Source organism: Ixodes scapularis, unplaced genomic scaffold, assembly GCF_016920785.2.
Source record: "Ixodes scapularis isolate PalLabHiFi unplaced genomic scaffold, ASM1692078v2 PGA_scaffold9__187_contigs__length_104089568, whole genome shotgun sequence".
Classification (NCBI taxonomy): domain Eukaryota; kingdom Metazoa; phylum Arthropoda; class Arachnida; order Ixodida; family Ixodidae; genus Ixodes; species Ixodes scapularis.
In genome coordinates, this window is record NW_024609884.1 from 6,207,341 (window position 1) to 6,233,346 (window position 26,006).

Here is a 26,006-nt window from a genome sequence, read left to right on the forward strand (position 1 = left end):
TACCGGCGAGATATAGGATTGGACGAGTTGCGATATCAAGGTATTGCATCCAGGCGTGCGAGCCTCACATTTTTTCTTACTTTATGTGTAGGGCGTACCATCCGTTACAACAACAACAACAATGAGAAAATAGTAACAGAGCTGCCTGTTCGCAGCATGCATAATTTCAAATAATCGTCCCTGGAAGGATCTAAGCCGCGATACGTGCGAATGCATTGAACGAAGAGTTGCCTTCGAGACGAATGCGATGAAGTTGGGTGCTTCGTATTGTTTATTATTATTACTTATTTATTTTTGGTTTGTTTTCCGCAGCTCCAGCTCGCGCGCCCTTCTCCCAAGGGGCCAAACATCAGGTCTTCCCTGAGGCTCCTTTGTTCGTCGGGTTTGCTTAGGCGGGAATCAAGCTCCGCCGGCTATTTACAATATCGATTGTACGCCTCTTCCTCTGCGGCTGTATACTTCGCATTATCGCGCATGTCCTCGGCGCGCAATTGCAAAGCGGCAGAATAACATGTGACGTCAGGGGCTGTACGGCGTGCAAGTGTTCCAAAATGCGTCTTTGGCGCATAGGCACGTGAGGAGGAACACGCCAAAGATAGCGCGCAGGGAACGCGCGATGACCAGACGGCCAAGCGCGCGACGCGATTGGTCGAGGTCGAGGGGGTAAACAAAAGCACGTGACGCGTTTGGGGAGTAAACCAACGCACCAGATGCGCGAATAAGAAAAGACCATGGACGCAGAAAGCGAAACACGTTGTTGTTCTGTTCGGGGGAATGCCGACTGTCAACGATCAGTTGTCGACGAGCGCGTTTCTGGGCACGCTCTAACAAAGACGTACGAGAGTTCACTTTTCCGCAGAACACGAGGCAGTGAAGCACGGCGTACAATGACAGGATCCCAGCTAATGACGAGGCTCGTAACACAATTAAAAACAAAATATCGATGTGTGCTGGCATGACGTTTCCCTCGCTCATTGTCCCTACGCACATCGAACTTTTTTTCAGACATATCGGAAATAATTTTATGCATTTTTTTTAATTTTATACATAATAGTATTATGAGCTACGCATTTTGTTGGGATCCTTTTTTTTGCCGTGGTTGGCTGTTTTGGGTATTCTGCAGGAAGAAACTTACAGATTGTTCTCGGCATGACAAACGGTCGATTATGGCGACTTCATCGAGAAAAAGAGTGATGTCTAAAAACGAGAGAGGGATTTCCTAAATCGCAACATAACTTACGTAAATCTCGCAGAATAATAAAAAAAAAGTTTTCCAGTTAGTTTGATTTTTCATTGTATTAGACAAAAACCTACCATTCTATCGGGGGTTGCATGCTGAAACCTCGAACATGCACTAATGTGTGCTGTATGTTTTCGTCTTATGCAAAGCACTCCAATCCTAACCACCTGGTTTGCGTAAAACATCCAAGGCTAAGGTGTAGGTTTTGCAAAGAAACAGGCTTAGCCGAGCACTCAGTCGCAGAAAATTAGCATGTGTGTGTGTGTGTGTGTGTGTGTTCATATATATAATTATTGGCCTATTGAGTCGTACGAGCTAACACTGAAAAAAAAATGTGGTGATAACGCAATTGCGTCTCACTGATTAATTACAACGCGCAGGGACAAGAAAGCGTGGCAAAGTAAAGTGAATGTCCCCGCCCTGGTAACCGCTGCTGAGATGGAAGGGTTGAAAAGGACCGTTCAGGCCTTCAAGCTTTTCTCGTATATCCTTCTTTCTTTATAAATAAATCGATATTTTATACATTTAAAGTCATAGTTCAGTTCAAAAGTTAGCGTTTTTGTTTACTGGCGCATTATCCGAGATTAGTAATTTTATTACTAATCTCGGATTAGTAATAAAATTTTTTTTACTAAGATTAGTAAAAAAAAAGTAACAGCAAATTTCTCATCTTTAGGCGTTATGCTTTGACTCGTTCCCGAAATCTGAAGCTTTTCACCTCGAATCGTATCACGAAAATTTTGATCTAGCAGATAATCACGCTCCATAAAAAATGCTTACATGTCCAACGTAGTTTCGGAGCGAAAGTTCTTTCGACTGCACTTCCCACCCACCCTACGATGCAACCTCCAAAACAAAACCTCGTTTTATTTTTGTATGGCTATTTAGACAAGTTTCCCGTCCCTCGTTCCTTTATGGACGTCAGCACCGTCGACGCTAAAACAAGCCAAGTGAAGCAGATACCACCCGCACTCAGAGAATGAGCAAGGAAGGCGCGAAGAAGACGGGGCAGCCCCTTTTCGGCCAAAATTGCATTCGCCAGGGGCGGCGGCGCTTATGGGCTGTTTGCCGGCGTCGGGTCCAGGTATGCGTCCTGCCGATGGCCTTCGCCTTTTCCCGCGGTGGCAGCGCAATCTCGATCGGTGCTGCTCTTCGGGGCTGCAGTTTTGGGCCGGCGGTTAACGGTCGCGTCAACAACGCACTTTGATAGCTGAAGGCCGCCGCGAGAAAGGAAGCAGGAGGACGGCGCCCGGTCGACGAAATTCTTGCTTTTATATGATCCAAATTGAACGAGTTTATTGCAGGCTGCGAACCCATATGAAGCATACCGCGATTGCGAGAAAGCAGCCAAGGTCTATATAATCAACTGTTTATTGGGCGCAGTTCTTTTTTTTTTTTTTATCCGGTTTGACAGGGGTGGAGTAGTTCGCGTCTACAAAACACGTGTTTTCCGATGCTCACTGAAGAGCTTCCCGCTTTTACCGCCAGGCGTTGTAAGAGGTAGTCCAGCAGCTCACATTGAGCACGGGGTTGTTAGACAGAGTTCTCTTTCACGTGAGATTGGTTCCGTTGGCTTGGCTAAAGCTGCAGATGATTCTCTATTATGTCAATTAGGAAATCGGAACCTGTGCCGAGGCACATGAGCTTATAATTTTCGAAATAGCAATATTGTCGGTTGAAGGGAAGCGGCTACGCTGATGTCTTATCTAAGCATTTGTTTTTCTCATATGTAAAAATATTTAACGAATTATCTAGTTAATTGTGAAAAAAACCTGGTAATAAGCGCTTTCGTCCAAATATACTTTTTTCCCGAGACTAAGTTGTCAGTCAAGTAATGTAAAGCCATATTTGATATGACAAAAAAAAAATATGCTAAGACGTCAACTGAGGGTGCAATTAAAACTCGTTAGCTTTAAGATCGAAATATTGTGCGTGCATTTACCACGTTATATTTGGCTGAACGTTTTTTTTTGTTGCCTTTTAAGAAAACATAGGCTGAAATTTGTTTTTTACTGGGCGTTTTTACATGGGAAAATATTAATTTATGAAAAAAAAAGGATCTTTAATTGGCAAGAAAAGAGTGTTATAGCGCAGTTCTGCAAACCCGAAACGATATATACTATATATTGTGTTTCTTTTTATTCTGCGTAATGTATTTTGCCGAAAACTAGGAGTTCGACTATTATTGCCTTTAAATCGGCCAACCTGCAAGGTCATTTTACAGACTTTGCCAAATGGTCACTGAACTCTTCCTCGCCCACCAAAATGTGATTAGTGCACTATTTAATTTTACGTGTTTACATGTGACCCAGGTCATTACATCGACCCAAGGACTGGCGATGCCTTTTCGCAGAAATGAACGCTATTGCGCTGGCTACCTATAATGGTATTTTTTTAAAAACAACTCCGTAAGCTAGTACTGCAGAAACGTGGCCCACGAATTTTCAGTCTGAAGAAATCCTATATTGGCGGGGCTAACACGTTGCCTCCGGTTCACTAAGCGTCACTCGAAAACCCTACAGTCGCTTTCGATCGGATTGCTCTGTCGGAAAACTGAAATCTCAACTCCAGCCCTCGTTTAATGGAACTGGTCGGCCGTCCGCTAAGGCGACAATTCTTTCCGACAGGCCTATTTTCCGAAATCACGTCAAGTTTTCCAAAGGTAACGCCTATTTTTGGCTGTGTCACGTTTTCCTTCTTCCTCTTATTTTTTTTTTTACGGGCACGTTTGGTTTTATTTTTTTAGTGCTCCACGTGCGACACATGGAAAGTGGTGCGAGAGAGAATTCGCCAGCTGCCTCGAAAGCGACTTCTCTTTCACCTCCTCCGCCGATGCCTTAAACCTATTTGACCGGTGCCCTGATGGATCTGCGGGCAATTTGTCAGGGGTCGTTCGGGTGGTCCGCTGTTTTCGCACATTATGTAGAGGTTAATTCTCGCTGTTAAAAAACACTGGCTAATGTCGCAAACCGACGCGCTATTAACATATTTCAGCCGTGTGTGCGCGTGTCAAGTATCCATCCATCCAACCGTGAGCAGCGCGTTGTCAAGTATAGCCAAGCTCGGGCATCACAAGGGGTGCGAGGGTGGTGAAACGAGCCGGGCACCCGTCGGCGCCAGTTACCGCGGACCTGGCTTCTATCGGCGCACACCCGTCGATGTTGTCATGGGGACGCGCTAGCCGCAAGACCAAAACGAAGGACCGATTTCGTCACCGTAGCCGAAACTCATCATTGGCCGGTATCGCCCGCAAAGGCAACCTCCGTCCCCTCGCACTCCTCCCATACCTTCTTCATTGCCCTGGCCGGTCGTATACGCTATCTTTGATAGGGGCGTAAGCAAATGAGATCAGGAATTCATTATGCCACCGAGTGGGCTGCTTCGAAGCCGTTCTGAGGTTCCATCGTTGCGTTGCCAGCAGTGATGGAATGATCGAACCTTAAAACTTTGATGCGTCTGCACGTATTACGCCGGGCGGCCAGACTGGTCTCCTGGGTATAGGGATTTCGCCGAATAGTCCTGCAGCAAAAAGAAAAAAAAAAGAAAACAGTGTACTTAGATAGATAAACTCGGAGTGATGCAATGATAGCTTCACATAAGAGTTAAATTATGTTCAAGATATACCCCTAATGTGGAGGGAAAAAAATCGTAGTTTACTTAATGTAGGGTTTCAGACTTTTGTTTTCTTCTTTTTTTTTTTAATGAAAAGCGGCAGCAGGTGAAATAAGAGGGTCATCTTATTTAATAGGAGTTTCGAGATGAGATGTAGCTCACGAAACGTCATTAATGCTTGCTGATGTTTATGCGAATAATTTAATTTAAGCACTTATTGGCAGTGTACTTTAATGGCTCATGAAGCTGCACGGACACTGCTGTTCATTTCAGACTCAATAGGCGTTTTAAAGGGATACTATAAACGAAGATAACGAAGCGGAAAGTGCGTTAGGCATGTTTGTGTCAGATTTCCCCGGGGTTTTACGTTACTGGACCCCCCGAGCCGCGCGTAACTGTATTTTGAATCAAAGTCGCCAATTAGTGTATGGTGGGTGCACAGACATTATTGTGTATTCTGAGCAAGTAAAGCGGAACAACGTAAATCAGAATGAAATCAGGTTCCGGACAAACGAAGCCGAGAAACGGCGCCGAGAGCGGCACCAAGGGCATGTCGTCGGGAGGAGGCGCGCGCCTCAAGCTTGCAACGATTCTCTTCGTCGAACTCAGAGATTGATGAAGGCCGCGGCATCTCAGGTCGCTGTTGAAGGGATTTAGAGACGCCTGGCAGCCGCGCACGGGATGACACTCGGGGCGTGCGGCTGTAAAGCGCTCGTTGGGAATTCTCCGCGCTTGATTAGACGCAAGACAGGTGCGTGCCTGCAGGTTCCACGTTTCAACGAGAAAGAGATCGTTTTCTCCACTCAATTGGTGGGCGGGGGAAGACTGGGCAACCCTCAAACAGAACAAGGGCTGAGGCAGGAGTAATAGCGGCCTCAAAATGAGACCTGACCTACATGCTTACCGTGAACTATTGTCCCGAGGGAGGCCTGCGACACAAAGAAAAGTCACGTGTTTTTTGTTTGTTTTGTTTTTTGTCCACTCGCGCGTGCTCCCTTCTCCCGCTTCGGGTACTTTCAATTGGAGGGGAGATCCCGGGGATTTCTTCGAGTTGCCCGAAGTACGCTCCAAGCGGAGCCGCTCCGCTTCGAGTGCCTTGACCGAGATTCGCGTCTTGGGAACCGTGATAGCGGGACTCATTGTCGGGCGCAAGCAACAAGGCTCGCCGCGCTCTCGGGTATCGCCGGTCGGGCGGTTATTCGGAGAGGGGAGCCCGCACCGGCAAGAGCACCCGAGCTTTCTCGACGGCAGAAGGTCGTTTATTCCAACTCGGCAAACTCGAGCAAAGAATCGGCGAATGCGAAACTGAACACGTTCGTGTATGTAATGTTTCCGGGGGCATGTTTAGCGAACTCTACTGCCATAGTGAGCCGGGTGAAAAACTTTGTGACGCGACGCCGACCGCCAACACACGAACGTCCGCATAAAAAATACGGAAGTTGTCAAAGCTGGTAAGAAAACCTTGATCAGGATCCTCCAGGTAAGTGACAGCCGACGTTTCGCTAAGAGGCTTAGTTTCTTCGCAGCTGAATCAGAAGCGAGTGTCATGGTGAAACGTCTGCTGTCACTCTTTACCGCCGAATTCATAAACGGTAGTTGACTCGATACTCCACTCAAACTCTACTTGAGGACGGTTCTGCGCTTAATAGTTCGAACTCGACTCGAAACTCAACTAGTCTGAGGAAATACTTAAACCCGTTTCTACAAAATCTCAATGTAGCTTCCGAACTACCTCGAGATTTTCCTCGAGGCTTGAGGTGGTTTCTGGGTGTCATGGCGGCCGACACATCGTTGAGGAAGTTAGTGGATTTTGTACTCAGAACCGACAAACTCCAACACCACAGCGAAGACGAGAGTCTTCCAGTGTCACGGCGTCTTTTCGGGAACCGGCTGAAACTATCGGTGGAGGTGTTCAACGGCTGCGAATTTCTCGCGCGCTACTGCTTTACGAAAGCGCCGGTGGCCAGCGTCCTGATGTCCCTCTCGCTGGAGGAGTGCGAGGACCGGCTGTCGTGGTCTGCGGGTCCGTCCAATGCTTCAGCTGTTGATTGAGCTGCAGTTCTACGGCACTGGGAAATTCAGGCGCACGGTAACCGGCGACCTGGTAAATGTGTCGCAAACCACATTATGCCGGGTCGTCGGGCAAGTGTGGCGGCTCATCGCTAGCACTGGTCAGCACGTCGTGCCACCGTCTTGTCAAATTTCTGGGGAGCGCGGCGGACTTGGATCTTGGGATGGGAGACTTTCATTAACTCCAATTATACAGTAAAAGTTCTCGTTTGACACTGTATGAGCGAAACGTGTCAAAGAGGTGAATTCGCCATTACTAAAGGCCCATCCACGCTGTAGCATTTGACCTCCTGACTACCTCGGGCGAAAGTGACAGCCATGCGTCAATAAACGCATTTTTGATCAAGGTTATGAGGGCTTTTGTCGAGTTACGATCGCGAGACACCGGAACATCGGTGCTTCGGGCATGGCAACCAATTGAAGGAGTGGTTCTGCAGGCGACCTACGAAGCAAGGATGTCCTGGTAACCCGCGGTCATTTAAACACGTAATATTAAGTAGTCGAAAGCTACTCTGTGCAGGCTTCTTTTTTGTCTGGCTGTCTTTCTTCATAAAGCAATGCGAACAAGCTAGGGAACTTTTATAGGTTCATCACCAGCAGCAATACTACGGATATGCATAGGCTTTCCAGCCACACGTACGAAGTACCAAAATTAAATTTCAAGCTCGCGCTTAAATGAGCATGTTGAATTTGCAGGATCCATAGGCACTGACACATTAATTGTGCTCTTAGTGCCAGATGACTGGTTTCACGCGGGAATTCAAACCGTAATCGTCACCGAAGCTGAAAACCGTTTAGGACCGAAATTTATTTAGTTAGCGTTACCGGATCGAAACCGGTATTTGAAATTTATGAAAACCGTGACCGTAAATTACTTACCTTATATATATATATATATGTATATATGTGTGTGTGTGTGTGTGTGTGTGTGTGTGTGTGTGTGTGTGTGTGTGTGTGTGTGTGTGTAACCGATATCAACAGGAAACAGTAACAGTAACCGTAAACGTAACCGAAACGTTATGTTTTGCGGTTTGAGTCCCTGGTTTCACGCCAACACAAGCACATAAAAACGTGAGCCTTCGTCAAGGGGGCACCAGTGCCTGCTATCTTTTATGTTACGGTTGCATTTCGGAGGATGCCAGAGGTGAGAACTGGGCTAGTTTGTAAGGTACGCAGTTAAAACAACTCTTTTGCCCATTGTTGACAGAATGAAAAGCGGTCGTGCTTGTATTAACGGAAAAATAACTAAAACTTTCACGCTGGCTACAGAAAATCTTGAAATCCACCAATTCAGTGCGTGTTAGGCATATTCTTTTAAAGATCGCGAACACATGTATTCATATTTTGCGTCAAAATTATTCTTCGGACGAAACATGTTGGCATAATTTTCTTTCCAAACGACCCCGGGAACAGTGCAGTGCGAAATCTCGACGAATTTCTCCGTGGAGAAATCGTCTTGAAGCTCCTGTGAAAACAAATGCCTCTTGAGTCGAGGTGTACATTTTTCCTCCACTCCACTGAGTGGAGTTGGAGTTGGAGTCGAGTAACATTTAAGAATACAACCGTGGTAGCTTTCCTAATACCTCGTTGACAAGAACAGGCACCACTGAAGCGTGTCTTGTGTACCGACATGACGTGTTCTTGTACAACAGAGCTTGTCGAATGTTCGTTCGATGGGACTAAGCCTCGAGGAGAACGTGGAACGATGACCACTGCGATTCACGGACCAGGTCTGGTATACAATTAGGCCCATTGAGTGTTTCGGCCAGGGAATACCTTTTCCGCCGGAACACTGAGCACAAAGCCCAACCTAATTAGTGTCCCAGCGAATCATCGCATCTTCCGGTTGAAGGAATTAGCCCTGGTCACTTCCTAAACTCCTTGCACGAAGCGGAAAGATTTAATTTAGGGTGAGGATGTGTCGTCATTTCCGGATTCTTTTTTTTTTTTTTTGCGTTGGTTTATGTGAATGAGGTGCCCGAAGCTTCATATCAGTTTTTCATTGTGATTCTATCGTGTTTTAATTTTCTTTTTTAGTTTTGCTGTCTACGCACTTTATAAAAAAATATTCCCGCGTGTCTATTTTCCCGCGGTATGATCGCAATGGGGGCTGCGGGAAATCAGACACACGGGCATTTTTGAGAATGAGCGTCCGAGACGCCCTCCGCTCTTGACTACACGCTTAAGCGTGTTCGTGCCACGGGTTGCACGGAACGCTACTCGGTGGTGCTGCTGTGATCGACGATGAGCGTTTCGTTTCCTGCGTCGAATCCTGCGAGGGAACCGCCAAACGCGTGTTCCGCGACCTTTTCGAACTCTATACGTGGTCGGAACCATCGCCGATTCTCGGTCAATACGCAGCTATAAATACACGTGGAGCTCGAAGAGATCGCAGGATGCACGTGCAGCGGTTCTTCTATTTCGGACGAACCGGTCACCCCTGAAAGTCCAAAATTAGAGCCGTGCTGGCGTAAAGTCGGGTGCGGTACTATATTTAATACGGCGCATGTATCCGCGGCCGTCTTGAGTTCGTCTGCCGGTAAGCGCGTATGTTTACAAAGGGTCGGCGCACAAACAGACGAACACGGAGAGAAGCCACTGGCTCCGTACGCCGACTTATAAAAATTTACGGCCTTGCACAAGTTGGAGCGGCCAGGATCGCTTATTTTCGCGGGAAAACGCATCGGCCCTTATTTTTGGCCGCTCACGAACCTACGCTGGCGGGCTTGCGCTGCACAAAGGGCTGTATAGCGAGAACTCATCGATGCGCAGCTTGGAGGCTGCAAATAGCCTCTCGGTCGGCGGGCCTACGGCTGCCGACATTGAACGTGCCCGTGGTGAGCCCTCGATCTCGCCGTGCTTGAAAACGAGAAATAGGGGGCCAACCAGCGCCTGCCTGATATAGTGTACGCTGTGCGTCAACTCGAGATTTCACGTGCGACGCTCGCAAAATAACGTAAAACTGCAACATTCGGATCATCGATCAGCTGCTTTCGTATGATCAAACGTTAAAAAAATGTTTTACTTCTAACGGACTGTAACGTGGGCCACTTTCTCGGTTAGTAAAGACAGCGGTCGCTACTCCGAGTTGGACGAGTAATACAGCGCGTTACTTTTATATTACCAGTTTACGGGTCGTACATTTCGTCCTTTTGCTTCTCGATAAGCTGCCCACCACGCCAGCGCTTGCCTGCTGCCACTATGGCGAGATTATTAATGCCGCCCCCATTTCCGCTCATGAATGCGCCATGAGAGCGGCTCGCCCAGTATTGATCTTCGATCGTTCACTCGGTCGGGTGGTTACTGATTTCCGATCATTTTGTCTGCTTGTTTCCTTCCAGACGAGGACAACGAGAAGGCGGTGATGGTCGTCCTCAACGGGGAAGAGTCCGAACTGGTCTTTATCGAACACGCGCACCAAGAGGAACAGGTGGGTGCGTCTTCCAAATCGAGATTCCCGTGTGCCGGCGAAAAACCCCGCGGCACTCGGCGCCGAGAGCACGTCTCCTTTGTTGACGGCAACCCCTCAGTTGACGGCACAATCCAGAGGGTGTTATCTGTCGTGAGATTTGTTCGAAAATTTATTATTCGATCCCATGTCCTCCCAAAAAGTTGTTTGCGTCTGGTGCTAGGTGCGCTCTCTTTATATGGTGAACAAATAAGGTTTAGTGTGCACTGCCATAGATTGATTGTTACGATGGTGGTTGTTCTAGGAGCGTAACAGTTAATTCTAAAACTAACACAAAAAAAAGGGTAAAGAAACAACCAAAAAATTGGCAGTGTTGAGAAACAAGATCTTGTTTGTTGACATCTTTTCTTTAGTTCCGAGTGCGAAAGATGCCATACGCGTATCAACACCTGCTTGCTTCCACCGAGGACTGTTCTGGCACTCTTGCCTTTCCATGATTACTCTCGTTCAAACTCGGTGTCACAGCTGATTTCAATATTCTGAAGGGGTGAAACATTTGGAAAGACCACTGGTGCGTATGTCAGAAAGAGTTTTTTTTTTTTTTTTGTGATCTTACACCTCGAAAAATGGCTTTCGCCGATTTCTTTGCAACGCAGAAATCTATTTGTGCGGATAAAAAAAAAAAGAAAGCTTAAAACATTTTTCATTTTCGTTGCGTCACAACTTTGTGGTAAAAAAAAAAAAATCCAATGTATAAAGCAATCAGAGCATTTGTTTTTTCTATTTTTACCTCGATCATTCATCCTAAACGTATCCTTTCGAAAGCAATCTTTCGGTAAGAGGATGAAAAAGATAAACCACAAAGAATTGCGTCAAATCGCCGTTCAAAAAGAAAAAAAAAAAAGTTTCGACTTTTTGTGTTTGTTGTTTCGCGCTCTTTCGTGAGCTCGCGTCAGATAAGCTTTCCGCTTTTGCATTTGAAATAAAAATAAACGCTCGTGTTTATATTACCGAGAAGCTTTTATTTTTCCTTTACTTTCTTGTTTGTTATGAAAGTATCACATACGAATTGCGAAATTCAACACCAGAGACGCGACTGACAGAAATGCGTACCAGTGTGATGCGTAAGGGGCGGTATAAAATTGCAAAAAAGGTAGCGTGTAGAAACAATCGGACTCTTATTGTCGGCCAAGAGTCAGTTTCCCAAAAATGTGCGTGTGTACACAGACAGCGGGTAAGGGTTGGGGGGGGGGGGGGGGTTATACCTTTCCATAGAAGGCAGCCGGTTCGGCTTTTAAACCGTCGGTACTCTACTTTGAATATTGACACTTTTGAGTGCACTTTAGCATTGGTGCTTGGGAGCCGGGCACCGAAGCATAAAGGCGCCAGAATTGCGTCGAGAATTCTCTGCCTCGAAATATTATTCAGGGCTAGTTCAGCTTTTAAGTCTCCTTTTTAGAACGCCTCGGGTGTTGCTTTTTCGGTTCAGTCTGTTCAAATATAATATTTTCGACGTAGAACTTTTTTGTTTCCACTTAAAAGAAGTGGAGGTAGAATATGGAGCCGTAAAATTTTTTTCGATAACCTCGGAATATTTTTGCTTAGGTGTGCTGTTGAAGACATGGTTTTCAATTGGCAGCAATATGCTTTTCCCAGTATTGTTCCAGTGTGAGTTAAAAAGAAAAAGTAAAGCAACAGGAAGAACTACCCTTAGTTCTTGATGTGATCTAATGTTGTTTGCCGTTCTTATTATTTTTTTTTTAGTGCGACGATTCGTAAGTAATAAAATACTTAACTTAGTTCTCAGTGATATAAAAGTTCATGGCTACCATGACATCCGGGGCAATAAACATCAGGAGTGGGCTCGACGAATGGCGTCCTTTTCGGTGTCTTCTTCGGTCTTGCCATTCGTCGAACATCCTCCGTGGATTCCAGCGAACGGCTCTCCAAGTGCTCGGCGGGAAAGAAAACTCATTGCATTTTTTTTTTTAGAGTGTTAGACGTGTTTTTACAAATCTCGTTGGACTTTCTTCCCGAAATGGGTGAAAAACCTCAAACGAGATTTTCAAAGTCGTGTTTCCAAACAGAGAGCAGTAATAAGCCTTTCTTGGTGAAACGATACAAATAAATAGTCAGCGGTAACCACTAACCCACTGGTAACAACTAAACAGTCACCCGCAAAGTATCGAAATCAAATTATAAACTGGCGGTAAGAATCACGCCAGTTTTTTGCTTCTCCTGCCAAAGCATATGAGCGCTGTTCTCTGTTTTTACTTTTTTTCTTTTTCCGAAACACGTGGCGGTCGCATTAAGCATTAAAAATAACGACGACCTAAGCGGATTTTAGACACGCCGGCCGCTCCAGATCTTGAACTTCAAAGTAGAAGCAAAGCAGCCCATCTGTAAAGCTTTTTTTTTTCTTTTTTTTTTTTTCGCGCGTTGTTTTGAGATTTGATTTGTTTAATCTTTTTCTAAGGCCGAGGTTCCGAGAAACTAAATTTTTAATTAGTTTACAAAGGACTGAGATTCTTTAACAACAATTTATCTGCACAAGAGTCTCCTTCATCAATTCTTTCTAGCGGCTTCGTAAACTAAAACATGCCGTGTTTAAGACCTGCCTATGTTGAATATCTTTTTTTTTTTTCCATATAAGTGTAAGATACATATAGACCCGGCCTTACCTGCCAGTTATGGGTCAGGCAAAAGACAACAATAATAATAATAATAATAATATTTAATGCAGGTGCTTCAAAGACAACTATATACACATATCGGAACCGTCAAAGCCCTAAAGGCTTGTAGGACTAGTTCCCTACAAATTACTTAAGGCACACTCAAGGCAAGTCTGTACAAACCTTTCAGAGATCTAAAACGCGTGACAGAGAGAAATATATACAAACAGGGGAGGTAGTGCACAGCGCAGAGAAGTCACATCAAGTAGAAAAAAAATGAAAACAAAAAAATTAATCGTCACTTTAAAAAAATGATGTCTAGGCAGAGATGGGCAGTAGTAATGATAACGAAAAAATCGATAAATCGTGGTGGTTACCAATCTCTCTGTAGGGCGCATCTTACCATGTTGCGAACGCCGCTAGAGTGCGCAGGTATGACGTGTTTCTCCAGGACCTATGAATAATACAATGATAATGATCTTCCCCTTTTTATCCAGAATATTTTCGGGCAGGGACTCAAACCGTAACCGTAACCGAAACCAAAAACCGCTTAGGAACGAAATTTGTTTAGTGACTGCAACCGGAACGAAACTGCTATTTGAAATTTATGAAAACTGTAACCGTAACCGTAAGTTATTTACGGGCAACCGATATTAACCAAAAATAAAAATATTAGTTTTTCTGAAGAAAGACTTCGAGGGGGGATCTTGAAATGTCGTTGCCATTTGACGGAGTTAACGTCAGCGAGTACATCTGGTAATTCATTTCAGTTAAATCTAAACTTACGATTAAGAATACTTAGTTGGATTCAGTGGTCGAGCTTATAAGGAAGCCCAGCTCTGTTTTGTTGATTTACTCCACGTAGCAGCATTGTACTATGGGAGGGCTATAGCTCTGCTCCTTCCTTTAGTGTGGGGGAAGCCTCTTCTGCATATCCTATAGGTTGCAACAAACTATGGCGACGAGAAGGTGCGAATGGTGCGTCCAGCACCCATTGGGAACTTCCTGAGGGTTGTTTACAAACGCTGCCGAGCAACAAAGTAGCGGTGTTTTTTTTATTATATAGAATGCGATGATCCCTGAGTAGAGGGCGTAACGTGTATGCTTGGGTATCAAACTATATAATGCAAAAAAAAAAAATGTAGTGAACAAGTGCTGGAGCTAGAAACGTGTGCAACTTTTGACCAAGCAGAAGAACCGGAAGGCGTTTTTGAGTTACTGTTATTGGGAATGTCCCGTTGTTGGAGAGTATCTGGGACTACTTTAAACCGTTTATTATAAAACGTCTGTCTAGCATTTCAATAAAACATTTTTATCAATAAAGCAAAACAATAAAACAAAACGATTCAACGTGGCGGCCGTGACGAAAGTGCGATCTATAATAGACCTTTTCGGCGCAACCGAGCGAAAGATACTGAGTCACTGAGCTGGTGGACGCAGCGTCTAATGCAGAGCACATGCTCAGAAGGCATCCCACAGAAAACAAAGATGCCAGCGCGCTGAATGCGACTTTTGGAAATGGTCGGTGATAGCAAAGTCCAATGCAGCGCCGTGATGTTGCAGTTTTGGCGTTGCTTGATTGGGTCCATCGGGTCGTCGGCTGCAGTTGGTCTTAGGGTGAAACGGAGCATGCGCCGAGAGAAGAGAGGGGAGGTCCGAAACGACGAGCTCTGGTTCCAACGATTAGGTAGTGGTTAGACATAAACCTATATGCTCCGTTTCACTTTAAGCGCGAGCGACGCCGAAGCTACAAGCTCGAGCATGTGGCCCTGAACAGTGCTTTCGCTGTACGAGCGCGCGTGCCTGGCAGGAATGCTGAAAGCCCGGAGCTCGCTCTTGTATGCTCCGTTTCCCCTTTAAGCTGAGACTGCAGCCAATGCCACGAGCGCGAGACCTCGAGGTCGCTGCTTTGAAGCGTTCTTCCGCAGAACGAGCACTCGCGGCATAAATGCGTGTCTCATAGCCTGGAACGCGGTCTATAGCTCGCACTCGTAGTGTTGGCTGCAGTCTCAGCTTAAGAACGAACGGAGTATAGTTTCTGCCAGGCTCACAGTTGAAGTGAAAGGGAGTCTGCCAGGCTCACACTTAAGGCCTGTTCACACATACAGCGGAGCGTTACAAGCATAGCGCTGATCTCGCGCTAAGCGCGTGCTGATGGGAGCGTTCTCCAGCGTTGTATCGCACCGTCAAAACTGTTGTTAAAGGCAGACGATAAGTAGCTGAAAACACGTGAGCAGCGCTACATCGGCGCTTCGCTGCATGTGAGAACCGGCCTTTAAAGTGAAACGGAGTATAGCTGCCTTTAGGCTGGTTCACACACTAAGTCCGAGTCCGAGCGAGTGCGACTGTACGGCTGTCGACGTACGGGTTGCTATGGCAAAAACTGCGTCGGCTCCAACAAAACGGGGTATAAACCGAATTTTGTTGGAGCCGACGCAGCTGTTGCCATAGCCGTACGTCACAACCCGTTGCAGTCGCCCTCGGTCGGACTCGACGCCAGTGTGGGAATCGCCTTTGTCTCCACTGCACTCGTCGAACGCGTTCGAATGCGAGAGCCAAACGCCTGACGCCGGCGTAGCGTGTGCTAACGCGTTTGACGAGTGCAGTGGAGAAAAAAGTCCTTTAGGTCTACCCCAAAGTCATTCCAATCAGAACTAGGCGTTCTGACGACAACGCGCTCTCTCTTCTTCTCCTCGCTCTCTCCCAGTTTCTAGGCGCATAGCCAAACGCCCCACAAACGCTCCCTGTCCCGCTCTTTCCTCCACGTGCAGCTGCAGACTAGGACTCCGCTGCCCGGCCTCAAGAGCCCTCCTCCGGTCTTCAACCCGGTAGCGGCGTACAATCCAGACGCGTACCTGGTGGTGTACAACGTGTGCAATCGCGGCAGCCTGAAGACAGCCAAGGAGTACCTGTCTCTGATCCGTCGGTGGGACAACGTGGACCACAAGGCCGTCATCCTGGTGGGCAACAAGACAGACCTGGTCCGCCTGCGCACTGTGGCCACCGACGGTGAGGCGATCGGCTATGGGCACCTCGCATTAAAAAAACGCTCAGGCGCGGACGTAAAAAGAGAGCTGCGGCACAGTCTGCGTTATGATCGCTCGCGACTGCTTAGGACGAGAAGGCAGCTATACGGCAACTGAGGTCCGTGCAACGCGTCCAAGTGGAACGCTGGGAATCGTAACGAAGTCGGTCCCACTCAGATGCGAATGTCGGAACCAGCCTCAAGCCATGGTCACGCTGCTAATGCATCATACAAAACACAGTCTGCAGTTACTGTCTGAGCCAACGAGATCAAAATCAGTTGACAAGCTGTTTAGAACGCGCCTTTTGATGGCGCTCGATACCGCTGGCGCAGAGATGCGCTCCGATAAGAAAGGGAAACCTAGAAACGCGTTCAAATTGAGCGAGTTTCTGAACGTCGTGAGGACACGCAGCACGGTGAACGCAGCCACGCGATCGACCAGATAAAGTCCTGCTGGCGCGCGCCCGAGTAGCCTTAGAGTAACTATACATGCTCCGCTTGCGGAGCAGAGTACCGCAATGGTGCCATTCTGGAGCCAAGCACTGCGGGAAGCCACGGTCGGTTTTTGCAGGGGACGCGAAGGCGCAGACTCGAGGCGGCGTGCTGTAGCGTACGCGTGCTGCGGCGCGCTGCGTAAGGAAAATAGTGCTGCGTGAGGCGACGAGCCGCGCATGCGCCGTCATCGTTCGCCTGTCGTTTCCTGTTTTCCTCTCGATTGCAAAAATGGGACCCGCGGATCCTGCGGGTCGCGTGTGAAGTGAAGTCGTCAATTCATTGCGGTAAACGACGCAGCGGCTGACGAAAACACCGTCCCCTCGCTTTCGGACGAGAGCTCGCCGACTCGCCAAGATGGCCGGATGTGCCGGTCGCGTATCGCGTATCACTCCGCGAGAGCCGGAGACGCGAGGAACGCGATCGTCGTCCATGTCGTCTACTTCCCATACCTTGGAAACGGATGTCCTAAAACATCGCTCGCGTTATAAAAAAAACAGGATTGTATTGTACCCAGTTGGCGCACATAATCTTCAATGACTTGGGAAGCTTTCGGTTCGTTGGCATTTTAGTCTAGGATCTATATTTTGCGAACTCAACGCGGAAAATATGTTCCCCCGAAACTCGGCGCTCTGGAAGGCCGCTTTCCCGCACGAAGGTCGGATCCAGTTCTGCCGACGTGACCACTCCTCCGCCAATACGAAGATGGCGGCGAAAGGAAAAGGAACGCGATACTCTGGCTCTGCAAGCAGAGCCTATACAGTTACTCTAAGTAGCCTCAGCCGACAGCGCCTCCGCCGTCAAAACAGCGCAACTGAAAAAAAAAAAAAAAAAAAGAAATAGGAATTAGTTAAGCCAAAAAAGCGTATCGTTCCCATGGCGTCCGGTCCCGCGCTTTTTCTGCTTCCCGAGCATCTCTTCCGACCTGCACGAATGCTGGCTTGAACACCGCGCCAGAGATCTTTCCGCTTCAACGCATTCATAAAACTTTTATTGCCGCTATTGAGGCACGAAAGTAAGGTCAATGACGAAGTAGTGTTTAGGCAACACGTGTAGCGCTGGTGCCAAGTCCTGCATCAAGTGGTGCACCCAGAAAATGACTTTAAAAGCAAGCATGTCTCCCGTAGAACAGCGTGGAAAACTGGGATCGGGACATGTGGCCGTTAGCTGCATCGGGACATGTGGCCGTTAGCTGCCGTTAGCTGCGGGACATGTGGCCGTTAGCGCATCTGGCGGCGCTGCTTGCAACCAAGGCGAGGAGACATGCGACTTTATCTGGAAGCTGCGATGCGCTCGGTGTACACACCTACATGCCGAGTGTTTGAGCGGCTTTCAAACATCCATAAAAATAAAGTGGTTGAGAAAAAAAAAAAGATATCCTTTCCGGGAATAACCTAATAGCCACGGCGAACTTCAAGGATTAAAAAAAAAACCTACTAATTAAAAATAATTTACTGAAATTTACTAATTAAGTAGTTGAAATAAACATAGGGTTTCAGTAAAAAAAAAAAGAAAAAAAACTTGCTAAGCATCAAAAGAAAACCACTAAATGAACTCATTTTAAAAGCTAAAATAAGGAAAGCTTTTTACGGCGTCCCCCCCCCCCCCCCCCCCCCCAAAAAAAAAAAAAAAAACGCTTAATTTGGACGCGTTTTTAGGTTTCGCTTTCTTATCGGAGCGCATCGTTTGCGCCAGGGGTCCTACTCCCCGGTGGCCGAGGCGCGAAGCGACCGCCTCGCCTCCCTCGTGTACGATGGAATGGCGCGCGTGCGTTGCGCGTCTCGGCCTCCGGAAAGCAGGATCGCTGGCCGCTCCGATACGCTCCGATAAGATACCGAAGCCTAGAGACGCGTCCAAATTTAAAACTTTTTTTTTTTGGTACGCCGTGAAATTTAGTGGTTTTCGATGATGCTGGCAAGTTTTTAATTAAAACCCTAGGCTTCTTTTTACTAATTAAAACGTTAATTAGTAAAGTTTAGTTATAGATTATAGTACTATGTTATTTGCAATCCTTGACGTCCGCCGTGGTCGGCAGCTTGTTACCCAAAATAGTTATTTTTTTTTTTTTTACCTCAGCTATCCTATTTTTAGGAATATTTGAAAGCCTTCGCTGAAACACCTGGAACACTTTTCAACGTCGATGGGACTGACGGCTGTACTCTTTGTTTGAGGATGTGACAATAAGGGTGTGTCGCGTTTGTCACGGGTGTATAAAAGTGACCTTTCGCTATCGTTCGCTCCTTTCTGCTGCGGCGGAAAAAAGGAAATAGCCCTACAAGGCGTGACGTCATGGGTTGCGGCTAACGTTGCAGCAACAAATTCCGACGACGCGATAACGGAATCAAGATATTTATAAACAACAATTTTTTCTTTTAAATTTTGGTGACGTCAGTAATGCTTTAAAAGTTTGCTTATAGTGCTGAAAGGAAGGCGGCCATTAGGCGGTCGCGTGACCGACCAACATACCGGTTATTGGATTCTAGAGACGTAAGCCGTGATCATTAAACGCGTCTGCTTTATATTTCGATATAACCATGGGTGCTCGGGAGGAACAGGCCTAGAGATATTGATTTTTTTAGAGTGTCCTTTAATCAGATTTATATTAAAAAAGGCAAAATCTACTAGTCGAAATTGAGTGCACACCATTAGCACCCAAACAGGAACAAGAAAAGTTTTCTTCGCTAACTTATTTCCAAGCTTTCTTTTTTCTTTTAGAAGGCGTGGGCCTCTTAATTTTTTTTTTTTGCATCGATAGTTTTAACGAAGCTTAGATTATATTATTTTTTTTTAAATAAAAGCCAGTGGCATCTGTCAGCATCTTACTGTACCGTAAACAACTTAATTCCCTTCGTTGCCCTTTCTTTTCAGAAATATATTGACGGCATCGAAAATGATTAAGCTCTGTTGAACTCTTTTAGCGCAGCACTTGTGGTTTTGAAATGTATTTTCATTGTTGCAACTTTCCAGGGCGATTGCGAAAATTTTAAGGAGGCGCCCACACAAAGTGGCGCTATAAAGAAACGGCGCTAAGAATTGTTCCGTATCTAATCCTTCTATGCTTTGCGTCATTGTCATTTAATTAAAAAAAAAAAAGATTGTCACGTTACAAAGAAAACCGTAGGCGCCGATTTTACTACCTTTTTTTATTTTTTAATATTTTAAACCACGTAAACAGTTTCATGCGTTCTTGTCCTAATTAGAGATGTAAACTTCCGCGGGTGAAATTTTAGATGCCTTAGAAATGAAAGAAAAGTAGCTTTAATTAATGCGTTTGATAATTTACTTTGAGTGCAGTAAAAAGCGCCAAACGTCTCATAAAAATACGCTTTAATTGGTAATTCTTCTTGCATTGTTATCTTTGTGCACATACAAAGTCGTTCCTCCCTTTATTCACCGTGAAAAAAATATTTAAGAAAAAAAAAAGGAACAGAAACAAAAAAAAAAAAAAGCTGATGTTCTTGTGGTGCCGCCTACTCATTTGGATTGAAGAATTGCTTTTGTTACAAAGTACTTTCTTCCTACCTCGCGGCGACCTTCGATTCTTGCTTCAAGTACATTAAAACACAATTCAACATAACATTTTTCAGTCATTTTCCCGTGAAATCAGTAAACTAAGCTTGGGCTTTGAGACAGGTTCATTAAAACGGGAAGTACGCAGCGGCAGCGTCTTTAGAAAGCCAACTATAACTCCAAAGCTTATCTCTCGGGTTCGTTGATATCAACGTATTTTAACAATATATATATATATGTATATTGCAATTCGGAAGTTTAAATTATAAACCGTGCGCTTTCTTCCCTTCAAGCCGCTCTCCTATGTATCTCCAGAATAGCGATCCCTTTGAAAAAAAAGGAAGCGGAAAATGATCGGGCGTGCGGAATGGTGGACCGGCAACGTTGTCATACCCAGAGTTACGGGTGCCACACTCAAACGCGAAAGAAATAAAACGTCCCGCTGCTATAACGCGTGTTGCTAATACACCCTACATTGCCAAGTGGTCTATTGATTCAAGCGCTAGCCACTCGAACTACGAAATAATTTATAAAGAGCAAACAAGGAAAGGGGAGTTTTTGATTCGAAATGGATTGTCGTGTTGGCACAGTTGGTTGCTGTTCTCGGGTAGAGCAGACTCGTTTTCCGTAGGCGAGGAAGGTAGTGTATCCGTTGAAACTTCAAGGACAAGAAATAAAGTTAAGGGACTGCAGTACGCGGCTATAGCCGCGTATTGCAGTCCTTTTAACTGTATTTAGATATCGCTTCATGGTCCCTTAAATATGCTGCGCGGGGGATTCCGACTTGGTACATTTATGACGTTAGCTTCATCTCCACACTAAAAACATTCTAAAAATTCGCGACTTGTTGGCAAGCATGCCCCACTTCGGTATAGAAAATTAGCTCCGAGTGAGACTTTTGCCGAGGAGAAGCGCAATGAAGGAAGCCTGATGCCGGTGTGGTACGTAAGATGCCAACATTTCATTGTACTTTTCAAAACAACTTGAAGCACGTGGACATTCTAACAGTGCAGTTTACGAACGATGCCCAGCGAGTGGCGAGGCTCAGAACGCTGATTCGAACCAAGAAATCTATCAGGTAAACCATAAAGCACCATAAAAAGGGTCACATTTCTAGATCGATATGCTGCATGGGCTTCGAAATTCGCGGAGCTTGCTCCGCATATTACACTGTTAAGATTCCCGAGTGGGAAGCTGATTATGTGATACACATATGTGAAACCTCGTGTTACACTGTCGCTAGTCATTCTGAGTTTCCGACTGGAGTCGTCGTTCGCTATAGACTCTTTCCTCAGAGCTTTCTGCGACATCAGAGGGTACAAGAGACGCGAGAGTGACTTTTAGATTTCAGTTTTTGAATTAACGTTGTGAGAGCCGCAGTGCAGCTTCAACAAGCCCCCATGTTTTCTTTTCCCAGATGGGCGCTACCTGGCGACCAGCGAGGCGGTCAAGTTCATCGAGACATCGGCGGGCATTAACCATCACGTGGACGAGCTTCTGGCGGGACTGTTGCACCAGATCCGGCTCAAAAGCCACAACAGCGAGAAAGAGGGCCGCAAGCGGGACTCCGTTCGGATCCGGGGGCGCAACTCAAGCTCATCTTTCTCCGGCTGCAAGGCCAAGGTCTTTCTCAAGAGGTTTCTCCGCAAGGCCTGCTCCCGCTCGCGCTCCTGCGACGACCTACACGTCCTCTGAGCGTTGGGACGTCTTGCCGCTGCCCCGCTGGTGCCAGCGGAGTCGCGGCGACGGTCTCGGAGGTCGAGTGTGCTGGCGTTTCGGCGCGTGAGAGACGCTGTGGCCAAACCCCTGTCTCGCCAGAGACGCCCACGCGCCCAGCGCCCCGAGGGGCTGTTGCGCGAAAGGGAACAACGGAGAACGTCGCGAGAGCAAAGCGCTACTCTTTCTCGTGTTTCCACTCTTTTTCTTTTTCTCTCGATGGGAGACAAGTGGCGTGCTGTTGGGTTCCACGTACACGCGTCTCGCCGGAGAACAGCACCATTGCGCTTCCTCCTTCGTGTTCGGTGAAAAGACTTCAGGGAAATGTCTCGCGATTGTTTCTATATACTGTGGGTCATCTTTTTTCCACGTTTCATGGGTATGTGTGCCTGAGCCAAAATCGGACGGCAAGATGCCATTGCTTCCGAACACACCAGGATTGATCTGTATCGACGATGTGGTGTATTCGTTTTTTTCTCTTTTATCGGGTCTAGGGAGGGGGATTATGCCTTACCTTGCGGTTACGAATGTTCACTCGCTAGAAGACATCGACTAGCGCATAAGAATTCGGCAAATCAAAGGCTCATACTGGATAATGTCGTCCTGTGTCTTGGAATGTGGTGATCACCTTCACGCCATGTCTTAAAGACGACAAAGCGACTGCTGGTCAGCGTTTTGTTGGGTACGAAAGCGTGTTGAATTACTTACCGTTGAACAATCCTGTTGATATATCATGATGTGTTTGTGTCGCGCCATGCGAGGGAATGATAAAGCCGAATACGAGTTGAGCTTAGCAACCCGTCAGTTTGCCGCTTTTTTTTTACTTTTTGCACAGCGCGCTTGTAGTGTGCCGTTATTTTCTGTTTGTAACAGTTAAACAAGTACAATGCTAAAAATCTTGCTTCAAAGGGGCCTTAAAAAGTTTTTTCCTTCCCCATATAGACGCGGTTTATGGTCACCATATTTGAGTTTTTTCAGACAATATTTTTGTTAGTGGTCGAGCTACCACGAATAGGCTAGCACCGAGACGCAACATTATAAGCCTTGTTGAATGCTTGTTATTGGCGCAATTGTTGAATTTTTAAACATAATAAGAGAACTAGGACAAGTGTTCTACAGGTGTCGATTTTTTTAATCGCGGGTTGACGAGTCTTGCACTTACCAGAGTTTCTACTTTGCTCAGTGAAATGTGCTCCCTTGAAGTGTGTCCTGCCGTTCCAGTGTTAGTGGTACAGTGCTCTAAGCAGAGAATCGACCCAACTTGAGCTGATAAGTGACTAAACTTGAAAGCGGTCAGGGTCGACTTGAAGTTTCTAGAAGCATAAAACACCAAGATCAGAAACTGCGGCTAAACGCATGTTGCAGTCGCGGCTGCCAACAGCCGGGATGTGTAAGGCGTAGAACAGTGTATGTATTTATTTTAGAACGCTGCAACCGAAACAACATCGTTCTAAATGTTGCGTTCACACATAAACCTCCAAGCTGTGTTAAGCTCATGCATTAGATTCGTCATTTTCTAGTTTTTAATGGCTAAACTGAGAAAGAGAGAGAGAGACATTGCAACGCTCCTCAGTAATAAAAAAAAAGTTTTCAAACTCTTGCTATTAAAAATAAAAGGAAAAAGAAACAAAAAACATGGCTGACGAAACGAGAGTAAGCTGTTGTGAAGGCACACGGAGTGGACATCATAACGTCAAAGACGAGAACTTCCGAATGTTAATGGCGGCAATCGTCTAACGCTGGTGCCAGTGGCGAGGGGAAACCCGACGGGGTTTCCCCTCGAGTGTCTCAGAAGAAAGTGGGCAGAGCAGACGCAGCGACAGGGTCCGTCATCTGAATGTTTGGCGCGTTCCCATGGCTCGCGGAAGCTTCGGCGTTCCGAGCGATTCCGTGTCGTCGTTACTGACATGTCGAAGCGATGGTTCGCCGATGGCTAACTTGACCTGGCGTCCACTCAGCATGGATTGGTGCGTTGAGCTGTGCAGTTCCCGTCTAACACGCGTGACTGGAAAGTAAGGCGTGTGGTTTTCGCCTGGACGGTTGGGTGTGCGCGAAATTGCCAAGGGGTGCTCTTTTGTTCTTCTCACGTCACAGCTTACCGCTTCGATTAACGGGTTTCGCTGTTGTTTTTATTTGTTTTTGTTTTTTAAGTTGACGATAGTGCTAACTTGTTTTTGTCACTGAGGCCGTAAAAACTTGTTATTCCGATCTTGAAAAAAAAAAAATTGCCATATTTCACGCCACCCTGATTGGCCTAGCGCGCTGGGGTGCGCGCAAGGATCGCATGTGCCTTGCTGCCTCTCACGAATTTTCATCGGACACCAAGTCCTCTAGCATTAATGAAAAAAAAAATAAACTGTTTGTATGGTACTGCAAATAAGGACGCTATCACTGTTCCCCGAGAACGCGTCATGGCGTCCAAGCCTGACGATACAATTTGTCTCTCCTCTCGCGGATGGGCCTTCAGCGGCATCTTGGTGAGGAAAAAGACCTGTGCCAAAATGTAGTTAATCAAAAGGAGCTGGAGGTTAATGACTGCCCCGATGCTCGGCTGCCCGCTGGCATCAGATCAAGCTCAGTTAGGCGCTGTGTGGTCTATGTGGCTGTAAATACGCTCGTGTTTTCCCCTTGCTTGCCGACAGGTAAATGTCGCATTCTCGTTTTTTTTCTTTTACTCTAAAATGACTAAACTCGACGAAGCTCGCGCATCGCAGTTTGCCAATGCTTGCTTCAGCACTAAGGAGTCCGTCTTCTAAACGCGAGGTGGCGAGGTTTCGGGGGAATGGAACAGGGCTTTTCGGACATCCGCAAACGACAGAAAGCGCTAAATTGTCTACGCCTCAGTTATCGAGTGAAGGAAGGTAAACAACTTCCGCACGCGGGCGCGAATTAGTGGAAGCTATTGTCGTGTTTCGTTAGAGAGGTTTAGCAGTTCGTTTTCAGGGGCCCCATATCTTGGCGGGCGCTTGCTTCAGAGCACGCTGAGGCACCGGGGAGGCAAGTGGCAGCGCCTGCTCCTGATACCGACATTGTTCTGCGAAACAAACCGAAACAAAACAAAAGACGAACTGCTAAAACTCCATAATAATGGGGTTTGTGGCGTTTGTTGCTCTGACCGTGATGGCCTTTTGTGTTTTGTTCCTGCTCATTTTGTTTAAGCATGAGCAGCTACAGGCACCATACAGCATTTATATCGGAGCACCATCTGGATCTGTCATGTTTCGTGGCAAGTGTAGCAGTGTTGACCAACGTGATGTGTTCATGTCGTACACGGAAGCAATGTCAAGTGCCTGGGAGAGACATACCCTCTGGTATTGAATGACATTGTAAGTGTCTGTGCGTCCTGTGATGTTTTCAAGCATTCTCGGTTTTTTTTTTTTTTTTTCATGGTGAACGGAACTGCGTCATCGAATTTGCTTTCTGTGGTCTGTGGCCGACGCGCCATGTTACATACCTTGCAGTGGCAGTTCAGATTTTCCTAAATGACGGTACGTTAAGTCCTTGCCGGGTCCACAAACGTTCCCAAACTTTTACACATGCGTACTGCGGGGTGGAGATATTTGGCACAAAGCGCTGTTACACGAGACGATTCTTCATTTTTTTTTCGTACTCACTCTTACTCTGTCTCCTCAAGCGTGAAAGGACCAAAAACGAAGGGATCAAACCAAAACGTAACGCGAGCTCGACACACATGTAATAAATGATAGGGCGAATTTTGACACCGATCCTTCTTGTGACGTTTACGCGGTGCCCAATATTGTACGGTGTCACTTGTTCTAAAAAGAAACTATACATTACGTTAATTAGCCGTTCGGTTTACCATTACTGGATGTTCTGCAACGCATTGTCGGCGTCGATTGACAGGTGGCAAGAGACACTGACGGGAAAGGGGGGGAGGGGGGCTGCAACAAAATATGCGCGGGCCTTTATTAATCCTGACTTTCAAGCAATGAGCCAAGCACCCTATAAATAAAAACACTAACAGAAGAGAAAGCCGGAGAGTAAAGAATAAGTCAGAAGTGTCCTTTCTTTTTTTGATAACGCACCTATTTTTACGGCCACAGGCACAGGCAATGTGGTTACTTGTAATTAAAGTCGTTACAGCGCAAAGTACGAACGCTGTAGTGCGTTATTTCTGTCCGTATTTGCTTTTAACGCTGCGCTTTTTTAAAACTCGAAGTAAAATTAGAACATTTTGAAGCATGCTGGCAACACCAAATAGCTACATGACTGCGAATGGGTGTTCAGTATTCCGAATAC

The 26,006-nt window shown here is 46.4% G+C and overlaps 1 protein-coding gene across 3 annotated transcripts in view; it reads left to right on the plus strand.

The window, feature by feature from the left end:
• LOC8036556 (GTP-binding protein RAD) overlaps window positions 1–24,096 on the plus strand; it is a 73,052-nt gene extending 48,956 nt beyond the window's left edge. Inside the window, exons 1-4 of one of the 3 annotated variants that reach the window (XM_042287177.1) lie at window positions 2,260–2,324; window positions 10,264–10,352; window positions 15,775–16,012; window positions 21,448–24,096. In XM_042287177.1, the coding sequence (XP_042143111.1) occupies window positions 2,297–2,324; window positions 10,264–10,352; window positions 15,775–16,012; window positions 21,448–21,725 (633 nt within the window). In that variant the 5' untranslated portion in view covers window positions 2,260–2,296 and the 3' untranslated portion in view covers window positions 21,726–24,096. Of the gene's footprint in view, window positions 1–2,259; window positions 2,325–9,679; window positions 9,760–10,263; window positions 10,353–15,774; window positions 16,013–21,447 lie in introns of those variants that run through there. The other 2 variants (XM_042287176.1, XM_040499645.2) reach the window with 2 other exon arrangements.
• Window positions 24,097–26,006: the final 1,910 nt, after the last annotated feature.